Source organism: Tinamus guttatus, unplaced genomic scaffold (assembly GCF_059628265.1).
Source record: "Tinamus guttatus ecotype Peru unplaced genomic scaffold, ASM5962826v1 Tinamus_guttatus_pri_ptg000060l, whole genome shotgun sequence".
NCBI lineage: Eukaryota > Metazoa > Chordata > Aves > Tinamiformes > Tinamidae > Tinamus > Tinamus guttatus.
The window spans coordinates 339,595-356,181 of record NW_028288594.1 but is presented as its reverse complement, the minus strand read 5'-3'; the positions used below and the strand labels follow the sequence as shown (position 1 = coordinate 356,181).

At 36.4% G+C, this 16,587-nt stretch overlaps 1 protein-coding gene across 1 annotated transcript; it reads left to right on the top strand.

The window, feature by feature from the left end:
- The first annotated feature begins 804 nt into the window (after positions 1-804).
- On the top strand, positions 805-15,500 carry HAT1 (histone acetyltransferase 1). The gene is made up of 10 exons (XM_010221659.2): positions 805-876; positions 2,174-2,249; positions 2,752-2,872; positions 8,754-8,933; positions 9,160-9,281; positions 9,782-9,886; positions 10,226-10,332; positions 11,639-11,790; positions 12,994-13,110; positions 15,104-15,500. The coding sequence occupies exons 1-10, from the start codon at positions 816-818 to the stop codon at positions 15,269-15,271; spliced, it is 1,209 nt and encodes a 402-aa protein (XP_010219961.2). The 5' UTR covers positions 805-815; the 3' UTR covers positions 15,272-15,500.
- The last annotated feature ends 1,087 nt before the right edge of the window (positions 15,501-16,587 follow it).

Here is a 16,587-nt window from a genome sequence, read left to right as displayed (position 1 = left end):
CTAAGCTTAAAGTCATGCTTACAGAAGATGACCTGTGCGTTCTATAGAATGATGTGGTTATTATGAAAACAGGTTTGTTTTGCACCTCATGAAAGGAAAGTAGAAATACCTCCGAGAAGTACATTCCACCAGAAGGGGTTCTTTCAATCAGATGCACTTGTAAGCTCTCTGAGAAAGCATGCAACACTTGACCACAGTCCAGAGTAGATCCGAGTGTTCCCAGGACATGACTCTCCTTGCTGTGATGTCACGGCAGGCACCATGTCATGGTGCTTGTCCAACAGGGCTCAGGCCTCTTCCGAGGCTTCTGGGCACTTCTGCTGTCCAGAGAACAAGACAGTGCGATATCTTAGCTAGGATGAGCTGGATGTTTTTAAATACTGAAGTGAAAATAATGTTGTTTTATGGAAAACACGTGTTGTATATGAAAATATATGTTGCTTTATGGAAACAGATTGTTAGATTGAATTGTTAATTTCTACTTGCAGCTTTCAAAGATGGTTTTTACTGGTAATAGCTTAGTTTTAAATCTTTTGAAAATAACTCCTTTCTGAGAAAAAGGCAGATCATTTTAGTTGGTTTCTTAGATCTTGTTTCTAGTTCCAGAAAAGTTATTGAGTTAAAATGTAATATTACATTTAGGGTACATACTATGGCTCTTTTCAGCCATCTTTTCCATTTTTGTTGTCTCTCTTGTTTTTGAGAATCCTCTGAATATGTTTATTGAATGAGTGGCACATAGTTTGTGCAAATCATTAAAACTTTCTCAATCTTTTCTTTTTTTTTTTTTTTTTTTTCTTCTAGGGCTTACTGCTATGGAGAAGAAACTGGCTGAATATAAGTGTAGCACAAATGAAGCAATTCAACTAAAACTAGGTAACATCACTTAGATACAGTGCATTTGATATTAATGCCTGTAAAAACTTCTTATACCTCAAATTCATCCAGATTTTAATATGCAGCTATTAATGTAAATATTCAAATACAAGGATGGAATAGCACAGTCTTTTCTGAGATTAGTGCAGTTAAAGTACAGCTATAGAATTATTATAAAGAAAATGTTTTTTCTTCTGAAATTTAATAACAAAGCTGCAAATCAACAGCCAACATTTGCTTACAAAAGAACAAACAAGCGAAAAAGCAGATAGCCCCAAACCCCTTCAGCTTCAATAGCAACAGTAACTCCCACAACCTTGCACACGTGCAACTCATTCAGCATTCAAGCGTATTCCGATTGTCTGGAGCTACCTTTGGCTGAAATGTCACTTCAATACCTAAGCTAAGAATTATATTCCTTCCAATTTTACATCAATAAATTATTTTAATTGTGAATAAACAGAGAGTGTTTAGGAATCTGATACCTTAACTCATTTTTTTTCCACAAAATCCTGCCTTAGTCTTTAGTTTTATTCCCCCAATAATAAATCTGTTTTATGATCAAAGAACACGTCACAGATACTGTGCAGCAACTATCATAAATCCATCAACCTGAATAAAATGCTTGGTTGGTAAGTTACTGAGTTTGTGTAGATGCCACAATACTATTTTTATACCACCACTGAATGCATTGTTTAACAGTAAGCTTGGGACAGGAGAGTAAAACCAGTTTAAGGTTAAAAAATATATATATTCTGACAATATAGCATGTTACATTGGCATTTGTAACTACTTTGTTTGCACCTGCTCTGATTTGATAAACTTTAACATGAACATAAGAGCACGTTCTTCCATTCATTCAACATGTTCCTCCTTTCACTACTCTGTGAAACCCACCTACAGCGAAGTGCTCTTGCTTCTCCTGCACGTAAAGGAAGAAAAACAGCATGAGCAGGCAGTATTGTTTACGTGATGGGCCTGCTTATGGTAGGAGTATCCATTGTGTTTAAGAGAGAGGATAAGTAACATTCATAATATATAAAGTTGTATATATCTGCATTGATTTCTCCATTTTGTGCTATGCTGGCTAGGCTTACTGATTTGAGTTGAGGAAATAAAATGCATCTAATTTTCAAAGTGTTATTTCTGTTTTATACCAGCTTAACATGCATTGATTCACAATTGAAGGTTTTTTGGTTCTGCTGTGGAAGAATGTATGAACATCTAGCATGGTATCTCTGCCTTAAACGAGCCTGAACTTACATTTTACTTATTCATGCTCACTTTTCCCTTGCAGTTCGCTTTCCTGAGGATTTGGAGGATGACAACACAACATTTAATCCAGAGTATAGCCACCAAGTGTTCGGAGACGAGTAAGTTGGTCCATAAGTATGCAGAGACCAGTTAATGAGTGTGGGAGGGTTGCTCCCTACCTGTTAAAAATCAAGAAACATTACTTTACCAAGCCAATTTAAAACAACATAGCAATACTCTAACTTGTAGGATTTGGGCCTTTAATCATTCTATGCTACTTAAGAGATAAGCAATTCTGACTGCAAAATTAGACATTTTGTTCTCTGCTTAATTTGTTGTGTTCCTGACCTAATTCTAAGATTTAGTAAGAATTATTAATTCTTGCTCTTTAGAGACTTGTTCTATTTCTCCAATAGAGGAGCAAACTAATGAGTAGAAATGGTGTAAGGCATTATATAGCTACATAGTACACATTCCATTTGATTCCCTTTTCCTATTAGATTTAGTATTCCTCATCACATGAAGGAATACATCTGTGATGTATTTTCCTGTTAAATTAGAGTTCTGAAGATGCTTCTTTTTTTTTTTTTTTTTTTTTTTTTTTTTTTTTTTTCTTCTCAGTGAAGTTGCTTTCGGTTACAAGGGTCTGAAGATCCTGTTGTATTATATCGCTGGTAACCTGTCAACGCTTTTCCGCATCGACTATACATCTAAAGTTAATGAAAAGTTCGACTGTGTGGAGGTAAAGAAAGAGCCGGACCTGTGCTTGAAATATTATTGGGATATTTTAAAGGGATATGGGCAAGAGTTCTGTGTATCTCATTGTATTGTCAAATCTGTCACCCAAATACGATGTGCTAATATCAAGGCTGGTTCCACAAAAAAAGATTGGCCTAACAAGTCTGTAATTTTCATGTAACCCAGGAGAAAGACTATTAGTAGTGTTTTCCAAAACTGAAGAAAGTTCTGTTAGAAAAAGTGTGTGGGTAGAATTCGGATAGGGGTACTATAGGTGTTCTGGTGTGGTTCTTTCCATTGTCACCCCAAGGTAAGGTATTTTACTGCATCTCATTAAATAGCAAATATGAAGCACAAGATTATTCAGAAGCAAGATTTGAACTGTCCCCTAATCTTGGCTAGGTATCATGTGTGTTTTATATCTCACAGGAGCACAGAACACAATTACATACAAGACATTCTTTTCTGTACAACTTTCCCCAGGTTACAGAGCACTTGCTGAAAAGCTTCCCCCCGCTCACCTCTAATATTCTGCCCTCTGTACTTCTATTGGAATGTTTTTGTGAGCTAACTCCACAGAGGCTGAATCGATCAGGCTTCCAGCTAGTTCAGGAAATATGTTTGGGATTTGCGCACAGGAATAAAATATTAGTATGTTAACCATGTTTATAAAATGGCTAAATAATTGCAACAGTACTGTGCAATTATTGAGGGGGGAAAAATGATTTTTTGGAAGTGGCATCTGATGCAGTGACGACAAAAACAATCGTACCGCTTTGAGTTTTACTTAGCTACCAGAAAGAAAATGCTGAATTGATTTCCTTCTCTCTTTCCCCCCAAGCCATTGATTTGGCTATTGATGAATCCTTATAATGCTCTGTAGTGTAAAAAGGGCTGTGTTTCATTAACTTCAAATTGCTCTGTCTGGAAAAAGCTATTCATTAGCTTGAAAAAATAAACATCTTTGATTTCAAACTGTATTTACAGATTCTAATTTCAAACTTAGGGCTCATTTAAATATCTTTCAAGGAAAGACCAAGTTAATTCTAAAGGAAAAAATAAAAGTTGGGCTGACTTTGTTAGATGAATATGATGGATTTGCCCTTTTTCTTAGGTTTTTTTAGACTATGCTTAGTTTAACAAGCTGAGTGCCTGGGCGTGTATGAGATGCTTTTGAGACAAGGGCAACATACCTCACAAGGAAGGGTCATGCTCTTCAGCCTTTGTGAGGCTGTTAGGAGAAAAGAAGTAGCTGTTTGCCAAGTGGTGACCATATTTAAAAAAACAATCAGACAACCATTTCTCAGTCCAGAATTTCCCAAATATGACTTCAAAATGGAGTTGCAAAGGCAATCCACACCACAACATTTTTTTTTATTATCATTCTATCTATACTCATGCAAATAACAAAGCCACATCTATTCTTTGGAGATGCAGGGAAGACAAACAAGGTCCATTTTGTCCTAAGCACAATTTGCAGCTGTTCAGATCACTGTGAGTCCTTGCTTCTGCCATGCCCTGTGTTGCATTTACAGTAACATTCCTCTGATTGCTTAAGGGATTGTGACAGCGACAAATAAGAGTGTTTGTCTGAGATAGCCTTTTGTATACTTTTTCCCTAAAATATTGACAGGCTTTGACTGAATTGGAAAAATGTGGTCTCTTACCCTTTGCTTCCTTCAGTCTAATTGTAAAAGACTGACCATCCAAGTATGTTGCTTGTATGGAGGTATTTAAATCTCGGAAGGAAAAAAATATATATGGTAGTCATCAGTTTTATTCTGCATTTGTATTTGCCATTAATTTAACCACCCCAAAATATGAACACTTCAGTTATGTCTGTTTTGAATTTGCAGATATTGAAACATTAGCTGTCATCACAGCAGGGTGGTAATTCAAATGCATATTGGCATTTATGCTTCTAAATTAACTGTTTGGCTGCTGATTTCAGCTCATTCAGAGTAATAATATTAAGATACGAACTGTTAACAGTGCATGACAGGTAGTCTTTGTGCTATAAAGAGATTGTGTTTTGGAGAGGACAGCAGTCTGCCTTGAGATAACTGGTTGCAAGGGAGAAGTCAGTTTTAATAGTCTGCAAAGCTAGTCACACTCTAGGAATTTTTATCTATTTCCCCACACAAGTTCAGTCAATATCTGATGGTTTTGTTTTCTCAAAGTAAGTTTGGTTTCAATATTGCTAAAGCAGCTGCTGTAGTTTATGGAGAAATATTCGCCCAAATCCCATCAGTTTTTCTCCAAAATCTTCTAAAAATGAAGTAAAAGATGAGATTCTAAATGTCAGATACCAGAATTCCATATTTATGTCCATCTTAATATGGTCTCCCTAAGGATAGATGTAAATCGTATAGTGGGGAAGACCCAGGAAAGCAAGTAGGATCAGATCCTGAGCAGAAACATGCTCTTTGTTGGAACTTCATCCATTGAGCTATAGTGGACAGAATCTCTCACTAGGGTGGAGGTGATTGTTTGAAATATCTGCAGAGATGTTGCTTTATTCTAATATAAATACGAATACCATTGACCTCTGAATTGTCATTGATTGAAGATTGCTCAAGTAACCTCCTTTTATCTGAATTTCATGGAATGAGGGGAAAAATATTTCACTAACCTCTAAAAGAGTCTTTGGCATAAATATTACCTTGCTTTGCAGCTGGTCTAATCTTTCTGCTTTGGTACAAAAGTTAATGAGATGAAAGTATAACTTTTATATTAGACATACTTTCATTAAGCAGTGCAACTTGATTGTTCAGTTTCTCTCAACTGAAACTAATGCAAATAGTTATTTTAGAACTTATGTTTCCAAATAATTTCTGAAAGTATTTTAAAATCAGTATTCTATGTACATGCTGTCTCAATATTATAACTGCTTGCTAGTAGTAGTAGACAATTACAGTGAAAAAGTGACTTGGGGACAGAGATGGCAAACAGTATCTGATGAAAACAATCTGTGGGTTTGTGGGTTTTTTGTTTGCTTTGTTTTTTTGTGGGGTGTTGGGTTTTTGTTTTTTTCTTTCTTTCTTTCTTTTGGTTGTGTGTGGCTTTATCTTTTATTTCAGCGAATGTGTATTCTTTGGCTGCTTCATGTAAATACGCAATAAAGTCTTTCCCATGAAATTTAAATTTTATATGCTGCATGGTCCAGAGCATAGGAATAGAGCTGGCCAAAGCCATGCCAATTGGTAAGATGAGTGCCTAGCTTTTGTGAAGGAAACAAACGTCTTAGTGATGTGGAAGGAAAGGCAGCAACTCCTTAGACCGTAAGCACTTCAGAAAAGTTTGCAGAGTGCCTAATATGTAATGGATATTTCCATAAAAGAGTACAGGTTTTAAAGAAACAAACTAGTTTTATGCTAGTGATGTTTCCGCATTCCTGTAGTCTAGGAATCATTAACTTAAAACTGGACCAGGTAAACTTGAGCCACCTCCCAAACTGATGTTTCTGCGATTACCTATTTAACAAATAGTCCTTGATAACCCATAAAAATAATGTATAAAAGGTTTCTTTCATTGCTTAAATTATGGTATGCTTGCTTTCAGGGGAAGCTTCTTTGAAAGACAGCAGGTAAAAAGACTTAGTGCTAGGAATTATCTATTGCTCTACTTGATAAGCCTCTGATCTTGTGATTTCTGTTTTATGGAAAGCAAGATTTTCCTGTGGTGGTGGTCAGTAAGGGCTGCACCTTGCACACTTCCAGCGTGTGAAATTTCCTCATCTTATCACTGATAGATGAAAAAACTTGCATATGTGAAGGGAGCAAAGTTTTAGATGCACCTTACATTCCATGCTGCGTATTCACTCATTTAGATGTTTTTCCACATAGTCTGAATTCTTGCAAAGATTAGCAAACTGATGCTTGAAGTTCCCTTTTAATTCTAGATTATTTTGTATACGTTTAATGTATAAAATTAAAATCACTATGGATTGTTAGTTTTGACTTCCTACACCTTCTCAACAGTGCAGACTTCAGAACTTCAATGCACTTGTATAGTTGAAAAACAAGATTAATTTTCTGTAATGTTGTCCCATATATTACTTAACATAATTCATGGATTTTGCAAAAATACTGCTACTTTTGCATAACCATACAGAATCAGCAAATGTAAAGAAGCAATATTTAGCCAATATTGTTTCAGAAAGAACAGAAAAGGTTCCAATAAATGTGTCGTCTTTGTTTTGAGAATGAAATGGATGCAAAGACTGTATGCATTTCAATTGGTTTCTAACACCAAGTATTGTAGAGCTATATATTAACTGCTTAATAGCTCTCTCTACAGATATAAATGTTGGTAGTACCAAACCATTAAGACTAAAACTTGTTTGTGCTGAACTGCATCCATCTTCTTTATACTAAAAATGTAACTGAATGATAAAGTGCTATTCATTTGCAGGTGCATTGCTTCTACTTAAGGGACTATGGTTGAAAGGACAGGAATTAGTAGCATGTTGTATTAGCCTTTTGTAGTGTATTTTGTTCTAAGCATCTTAATTTCCCTGTTTTGAATGCTAAGTAGTAAGGGTCTTGGTTTAGAACTAATACCCATCATGCATGTAAACGGTGTGAAAGAGCTGCTTAGTAAGTTAACACAAAGTGTTCTTGTGTCAGTCCTTGTGGACATAGATACAATACAAACATTACAGCTGAACTCACGGCAAACTCCATTAAGTAAAAACCTGGGTTCATTGTCTAGAGGAAAGTTTGAATTGAATGTAAGCTCATTTTGTTGAATGTAATGTCAGGCTTTTAGGGGTTGTATTGAGGAGTACTGTTTTGTTAAGTTGAGACCAATTCATTAAGTTTTATTGCCTGGTGAGAAGCAGTAATAAGTTATTGTGAAGCTTCATCAAATATTCATGGTTAAAAAGAAGTAGTAAATGTATTCAATCAAGTGGTCTTTTTGGTGTCTGAAAAGGATTATGAAGTCTGCTCAGCTGATAGTCTGTAACTTTCACTGTGGTTATTTAACAAAGGTAATTTTAATCTCTGAATTTAATTTTGCTGTCAGCATATTTCTTCCCTCCCTAGTGTGTTAGATAACAGATCCAATTTGCTGAAAGAATCCCTAAATTATATTTTTATTATTTTAGGTTGAACTTGTTTCAAAGTGTTCTGTGGTTAGCATGCTGGATGTTGTCTTATGCATTTGTAGTGTCCCTCTGCCTAAAATGTCTGCCTATGGGATCAGCCATAAAATACAAGGATGCAAGTGTGTGCTGTCATTCTACTGTTTGGAGATGACCATTTTTAGTATTTGCCTTGTTTCCTTCCCACCAATCCTGCATCATCCACTGTCTCTTGTTAGTTGCTTGTTTAGGAGGGTCTGTTCCATGAGGCTGTTTGTAGTCCTGGAGAGTTTCTGGATTAAGAAGTCAGTTTCAGCTTCTAATGTACTTCCAGAAACAAAAGTGTTGCCTCCAGTGAACTGGAAGCATTTCTTCTGTGTAACTGAATTCAGTATCTTTATTCACCTTGCGATTTCTGGATTTCCATCCACATTTTCTTATTAGAATAGTTATCAACACCTTTTTGATTGAACAATTGCAATAATCTTAAAGTAAAAATGTTCAGGACTCTTCTCCATCACCATTATCCACTAAACTGCTGCTGTAACTACCAGCTTTTTATGCTGGCAGGGGCTGGATTGTGACCTTTTTGGATCCCTTCAGTGCGACTCCTTTATCTGCTGAAAGGGTCACTATTGAGCAACAGGAATACTCACCACTTTTTTCTTTAAAATTACACATAGGCCATACATCCTGCTTTTGTGTGTGCCTCTAATGGAATAATGGTGACTGCTGTTGCCTTTTTTTTTTTTTTTTTTTTTTTATCTTTGCTGATCCTTCTCCCTCGTATATTCTCCAGGCAGATGATGTTGAAAGTAAAATTAGAGAAATCATTCCTCCTGGATTTTGCACCAACACAGATGACTTTGTGTCCCTGCTGGAGAAGGAGGTCAACTTCAAGCCCTTTGGTATGCTGCTGCACACCTACACTGTCCATAATGAGGAAGCTGGCGAGGATATAACCTACCAGATATACAAGGTAGGAAAACGGGTGAAATAGCTTTTTTTGAGCAACCAAACTTGTTTATCTCCCAGTGAGGCACTTTTAGTAATGCTTCAACTATAACATAAATACTACTATCTTACCATTTTTCTTAATTATAAACCTACTTATAGAAAATTGTATATAGAATTCAATTAGGTTCTGCAGATTCTTCTCCTGAATGTGATAAGTTTCACCTGACTTCTCCTGGCTTTTTCCCTAGGCTGACATGACATGTCCAGGCTTTCAAGAATATCATGAAAGGCTTCAGACGTTCTTGATGTGGTTTATTGAAACTGCTAGCTTTATTGATATAGATGATGAAAGATGGAACTACTTTCTAGTGTAAGTACAGTTCTAAAGCAACAGTGGACCTTATTACCTCCACAAAGCCTGCATTTTAATTGTGGCTGGCCAATTATTGGAGCAGTATAATGATATTTTTCCCAGGAAAGAAAAACCATTGTTTATGAGGCTTGAGTTTTCTTCCATTATGCTTTGGGAAGCCTTGAGAATAGAGCTGAATTAAATGCTGTTGTCTGTTAGAGCCTTGAATGTAGGCTTAAACAGTAAAATGAGCTTTGCCTGTGTTTTCTTTTACTTGCCACCTATTCATCTTTATAATAGGCAAGTGCACTGAAGTGCTGTAAAGAGGCCTGATTTATCCAAGTTGCTGCACACCAATTAAGTGAATTGTACATTCAGAACATAGCAGGTGTACCCATTGGGCCCTTACAGAGTAGCTTGCTGACACTGAAAATTCAGTTGAAGAATGGAAAAGAAAATGGACACTGCATGGGAGCGCGACTGTAATTGACCTGCTTGGCTTTCTGTTTTATCTGCAGATTTGAGAAGTATAATAAGGATGGAGCTACGCTCTTTGCGACCGTAGGCTACATGACAGTCTATAATTACTATGTGTACCCAGACAAAACCCGGCCACGTGTAAGGTAATTGGCGGCGTAACTCGTGCCTTGCCTTTTATTTCAGAAGAGGGAACTGCTGAAGTTCCCAATACTTGTTTATAATGGTGTTGATTTGTTTAAAAAAATCTCCATTATTAGCTGGCTATGCACTGATTTATTTCATTGTTCCCTTCTTGAAGCAGAGGGAATCTCAGGCAAGTTTTGAATATTTAGTAATTTTAAGACACATTTAGATATCTTGATGTTAAAACATAAAGTTTAGTATTATAATACAAATGCAATATGACTTAATTCTTAAGCCTTTACATTATGATGTATGTACATGTATGCATTTTAACTGTGATATTAATACTTTTTTTGTAGCCAGATGCTTATTTTGCCACCATTCCAAGGAGAAGGCCATGGTGCTCAGCTTCTTGAAACAGTTCATAGATACTATATGTCTTCTCCTACAGTACTGGATATAACAGGTTTGTGCTCAATTCTTAACTAGTTCTGCCTGTTTAATAGACAGCTTGTAGCATTCACAGACTTGTTAGGCCGCAAACTAACATTTTGCATTCATTTATCAGAATTAAATGGTCTTTTGAAGATTTACCTTCAGCTTGGTTCAGGATTAATAGTACTGTTTTACAGAAGAACTGTATATAATGTAGTGCCTCAAATCCCTTACTTAGAACAGCACACCAGGAAAATCCAATCCCTCCATGAACGGATTACCAGCTAATTAGCTATTTTATTGTGAGATGCGCAGCTGAGTTAGCCAAGAGATCAGGCGTTTTCAAACTCCCTGTTCAGCTTGCTGCTGTTCAACAGAATTCAAAATTGGAAAATAATCTAAAATAACATTAATATTAGTGTGCAAGCCAAAATTTTACAACCACTTAAAGTCTATACGGGATGTGTGCTCCAGGAGCATGCATTGCTGACTGAAGATTCCTGTGATACTATAGATGTGTATGTGAATACCTGAAAATAAAAATGCAATGCAAGCACTGGCAGATGGAACAAAGGAAAACATTCTGTTTGCCTAAATACAGGAAAATCGGGATGAACAACCTTCATATGATCAAGATGTTTAATTAAATAGCATCTAAAGTTATGAAGTCTTGTAACTTATTCCATTCCTTTTCACTCAAATTACTTAAAAAGAAAGGTGGGACAGTTTCTCCACAATAAGCATTATCAACATACACTTCACTTGTGAGATAAGCTATAACCTTGAACAAAATATTTATTATAAGTGTGTGGCTTGGTATTCATTTTTTCCTTAGCATTAGTTCTAAGCAGTTAAATAAACTTTGTAAAGAGATTTAAAAGACTTGAGTTTTCATACAACTTCTCCAGTCTTTTTCATAAAGGGAGTGCTTTAAGTCTTGTCACACAGCATTAGGCCACTCATCCACAAAGCTTTTTTAACTGCTAATGATCATAAGCAAATCTCCAAAACAAAAAAAATAAATAGCTAGTTCCATGGTGCTACAGATATGCAGGAAAAATTTCTATCCAGTCCTTCCTCTTGGTAACTTAGTAGCTTTTGATCATCCTTAAACTGCATATGACAACTATTTGCTGGAAATTTGTCCTTTTCCTGTCTTTTTCACCTTATATTGTCATACATTAAAAAGATTGGCTAGCAGTACTCATAAGTAAGCACAGCTGTCAGCATATTGAGGAATATTTTTATCTACTTTTGTTATCCATTGTTTTAAACTGTATATGAGAGAAGAAGAAGCAAATAATGCTGATAACTGTATGCTTTTATATTCCTTCTAGCTGAAGATCCATCTGACAACTACATAAAGCTAAGAGACTTTGTTCTTGTAAAGCTCTGCCAAGATCTTCTTTGCTTTTCCCCGGGAAAGTTAATGCAGGGTTTCAGCCAAGAAATGGTGATGGAAGCGCAACAGAAGCTGAAAATAAATAAGGTATTAAATCTGAACAGTTGTGGTTGAAGCTATTCTTATCAAGCTGGTATAAAAGTATATAGTCATACAGGTGAAGACTTGTAATTTAACAAGCAGCAGATCCTTAGGATGTAGCTGGAAGTGAAATACCTAGCTCATGGTTTAGATAAATGCCTTTTCTTTCCTACATCCTTTCCAGCTGATATAGTAGAACATGACCTTGATGTTCCTGGAAAAAATAGAAACTATACAAAATTAGTGTTGTTTGGAAATACACGACACTTAAGGTGGCTCTAAGCATCCAGAGAGCTAAAACAGTTAAAACAATTAGTCTCACTTGTAACCTCCCCAGTGAGTGATTACACTTGCTAGTGAATGTGCAGGGAACATGCGTTGAAATGAAGAGATGCTCAACTCAAATGTATTTGAGTATAGTTTTGCAAAAACATTGAATAAGACCTCCCGGGTGGGAAGGAGGCATGGGGAGAAGCTGTAGTCAAATATATTTATGATAATGTTGTAGCTTGTATAAGAGCATGCCTGTAGCCTTTTTTCTATATCTGAGAGCTTAAACTTAAACAGATAAATAAGTCGCCTTTTTAAAATAGCAGCTAAACACATATTAATAAGTATAGCAAACAAACCATTTTTCATGCTTTTGTTTCAGCAAAAGAATATTTGGTCTTAATGCAATAGTAATATGGCAGCAACTTGAGTATTTTTTTTCTTCCCTAGGCATGTGCTACTAGTGAAGCGATTTTGCAACCATGCTCTAATTTTCCCCTTACTGAATCTTTTACCTGTGAACTTAAACACTGTTGTTGCATTTTCATATTTACTGCTCTCCTTATAAGGCCCCCTAGAAGCTGTAAGTATTTAGGGGGCATTAGAATACAGTACCTCCCTTACTAATTTTAATGGACTGTCTGGTTTCAAACCTCTGTCAGTTCTTTGAAGCACTCTTGGACTCCTACTTCTGGACTTTATGCAGCTCCCTTAAAACGAGGAATTGAATTGCTGTCCTCGAAGCATCCCTACAGCTGGTGCAACATACACTTGACTGCATGGAGTTGTCCGCCCATCTAAGCCATGGGCTATGAGGATCCTTCTCCGGGCTTCTCAGTCTTCTGACATACTGAACAACTGTTTAAATCTCTCCTCTTTCTGATTTGCTGCAGACTGTTTTCTTAATACTCAGGCTTTTTTATTCTTTTTATTCATTAGCAACACACGAGACGAGTTTATGAAATTCTCCGGTTGCGCGCAACAGATATGGGTGATGCAGAACAGTCCAGAAGCTATCGGTTGGACGTTAAAAGAAGATTGATTGGCCCCTATAAGGTGTATATGACTTAAATATAATCTAATACTTATTTCAAGACTAATTATACTTGATTTTACTTTCATTTCCATAAATATAGTTGATGCCAATTATGTTGCCAATCAACTGCTATTAGTTATGCAATGTTTAAATGACATACACAGATGCAAAGAACATTTGTACATAGCTGTGTTGAAGGCCCTGTGGTTGGCTCCTGAATGAGCTTATGGTATCCAGCTACAGATCACATTATGCCCAGATGAGCTTTAAAAAAAGTCAGTTCATTGAAAAGCTTAAAATGGCTTAAAAAAACAAGCCAAAAGGTTGGAGAAGAGGTAAATGTTGCAGTAGGCTTATACTGCAAACTGACTACAGTTTAGATTGCTGTTCTTGTTAACTAGTTCTTAACAAGACAACTTGCCAGAAGTAATTTAGTCATGGCAGCACAGAACTCAGTGCAGATGGAATATAAAGGAAATCCAGCAGTAAAGTTCAGACAAGCTTTCTGAACTTAATGGGAACCAGGAATGTTACTCTTCACCACGTACGCTCCTTGAGATCCTCAGTTCAGCACATTTGTTTCATCTTGGTTAGACCTGAGTTATTGGTGAAACAAATGATCCTCTAGTTGATCGTGGCATCATCGCTCTGTATTTATAAAGTCAAAAGACAACAAATTTGACCTAGGTTTATTGTGGCAACTAGCGTGCTAGCTATTCTGTGCTGTTAAGTGCCTATTAAGCAAACCTAAGCCCTGTTGGAAAAGTTTCACAAAGTATAGGAAAGTGCCTTGATTGCAAGCTTTCCTAAAGCAGGGCTTATCCTGCTAGCCTGTAATGCCAAAGAAGTTTGCTCTCCAGAATCCCCTTGACTTCTAGCTGTGAGAATACACTACCAGTAAAGCCCAACTTTGAATGTACTTAGGTTGGATGCTGGGGACCATTGGCAGAAGTGATAAAACAGTATTGCATAAACTACTCTTCCCCATGAAGTGTCCTGGTTAATGAGGAGATTTTCATTAGAAATATGGAGCTGCCTTTTTTTTTTTTTTTTTTTTGGTTCTACTGTACCACTACTAGACTGATAGAGCCAACTCTATCCTTCACTCTTTTTATTTCTAGGAAATAAAGATTTGTTATTCTAATGAACAGGAGGACACACTAAGGTAGTTTGGAAGGTGAACAGATTGTGATTTTTTTTCATGTTTGGCATCAAAATTAGAGAGATTTTGGGTTAAATAGTCCTTAAGTTTGAGTGCTGAAGCATGGAAGTCTTCTATAGGAGAAACAGGGAACTTCTGAAAAGAATGCTTTATACCATAATGTAGAAAACTTCTTATTGGGGAGTATTTGTATTCAAAGAAAATACTGAGAATTTTTTACATCATCCTGCAAAGTCAATGTGCAACGTTCAGTATACCAGCTGAATAAAAATAGTATTTGGGGGAAACACCTCAAAGCCTGTAATTAAGAAGCACATAAACTGCATGCATGTGGCAAACAGCAAGGGGCACTCCTGATGTTTGCATGTACAAGTATGTTTATGCTTGTAAGTCTCTTAAGTGCATTTCAGTTCTGTTATTGTTTATCTTTGGTAATTTTTCAATTATTTGTAGCAATTCTTGAAATATTTTCTACATACTGCAGCCTTAAAATTAATTTTGATGGTCAGTTATAGGAAATGAGTTGGCTAAAGAGACATAATGGAAAATAAGCTTGATTAATATTAACATTCTGGACAATTTTGTATAATCTAGTCTTTCATGCCATTCATTTTTCTTGATATAAAAGTATCATTAATTGCAATCCTAGTTGCTTACAAAATTTAAATTTCTTTCTGCCCAGAAATACAGAAAATGTAAGACTTTAGAAAAAAAATCTTTGTTAATCTACCACTGTTGCTGCTTTTTAGGATTAGTAGCACCTTAAACTAGATACTGAGATGGAATAAATTTAATTAAATACTCCTGATTGTACTAGTTGTGTTCAAATTACTGTTTGTTTAATTGCTTAGAAAAAGCAGAGAGAACTTGCCAAGATGAGAAGGTGTCTAAGACCAGAGGAGCTGACAAATCAGTTGAACCAAATAGACCTAAACATGCAACATGAACAGTTAGAAGAGAGCTTCCAACAACTTGTTTCCGATTACCGAAGAGTCCTAGAACGACTTGCGCAAGCATGAAGATTCTACCTTTTCTGTACAGAAAACTTGCAGATTTCTATACAGTGTTGTAAAGCACATCCTTAAATGCTACTTAATTGCAAGATCTCATGTGACGTTTTAATCACATTAAGGTGACTTGTGTTTCTGTGCATTTTGAATATTTTCTATTTTTGTGTTATAGATTTTAAAATGTTGTACCCTAGGTTTGAGGGCACTTATTGCTGAAATAAACAATGTAGATTCTCAAGCACAGTAACATTGCCTTTGCTTGATTTTATTTATTTTAAGTTGTAAGGTAAAATAGAAGGGTAATAGATGAGAGTGGCAGGTTAGTATATAAATCTAGCAATATTTATATGACAGCTCTACTAAATCTCTCCTACCGTGACCCTCCTTGGATTGTTGTACTGGCTTCCCTTGTACATGTCTGTGGGACAGTTTTAATGTGGTAGGAGTAGGCTGCACCATTTCTTGTCTGTCTGGCATCGTTTCTGAGCACAGGTTCTTTACCCTGACTTAGAAGTGGACCTGATGCCAGGACTTCTCCTAATGCAGCTTTGAAAGGCATATTTTCAGATCCCAAATCTTGTAGTGTGGTTGCATCAGGGTGATCACTTAGAAATAACTTGCAGTTGATGAAGCAGCCACAATTTTACCTGTTCTTTAGCCTACAACAAAATCTGTAAAGAAACAACTGCCAAAGTCTAGTTCCTTGGCTCTATTTTGCTGTCTGTTATGTTTTGGACTTTAAGTTATTTGTCTTACTCCTGTTTTCTTACTCAGTGATCCATTTCACCTTGTGATTAAGATTTATCATTGTGATGCCATAGGCCTCCCCTATCCACACTATCCCCATCTATGATATTTGTTAATAATTAAACAATCCCAGACCTTTCCTGCCTGTAGTAGTAAAGACGAAGCAAGTGTTGGTGATAACCTAGAAGAAGGAAATCTGTGTTGAATTATGCTGCTTTTTTTTCCCCTACATAAAGAGCTAGGATACTTCTTGTGCCTCTAGGGAATCTGAAGATGTTAAATGCTAGAGTCTTGCCTTAGTGAGGCTGGAGCTACTCATGAAATGCAAGAAGCTTCAGCCTTTTAAGAAGCATTAATCCTAACAAGGAAGAAACAGCCTTAACTGGTTGCTTGCTCATTTATGGTGATTAACAGTACTTTCCCTCTTAAGTTGCTTCCCCCACAGGAGGGAACGGAGAGTTGAAAGAGTCTTAACAATTCTGCTTCTTTCTAGTACCAAATGGGGAAAGGAGGTGTGGCCGTTACCATCTCCAGGTTACATGGGTGCTCCAAAAGAAATGAGAAATAAGATCTAGAAC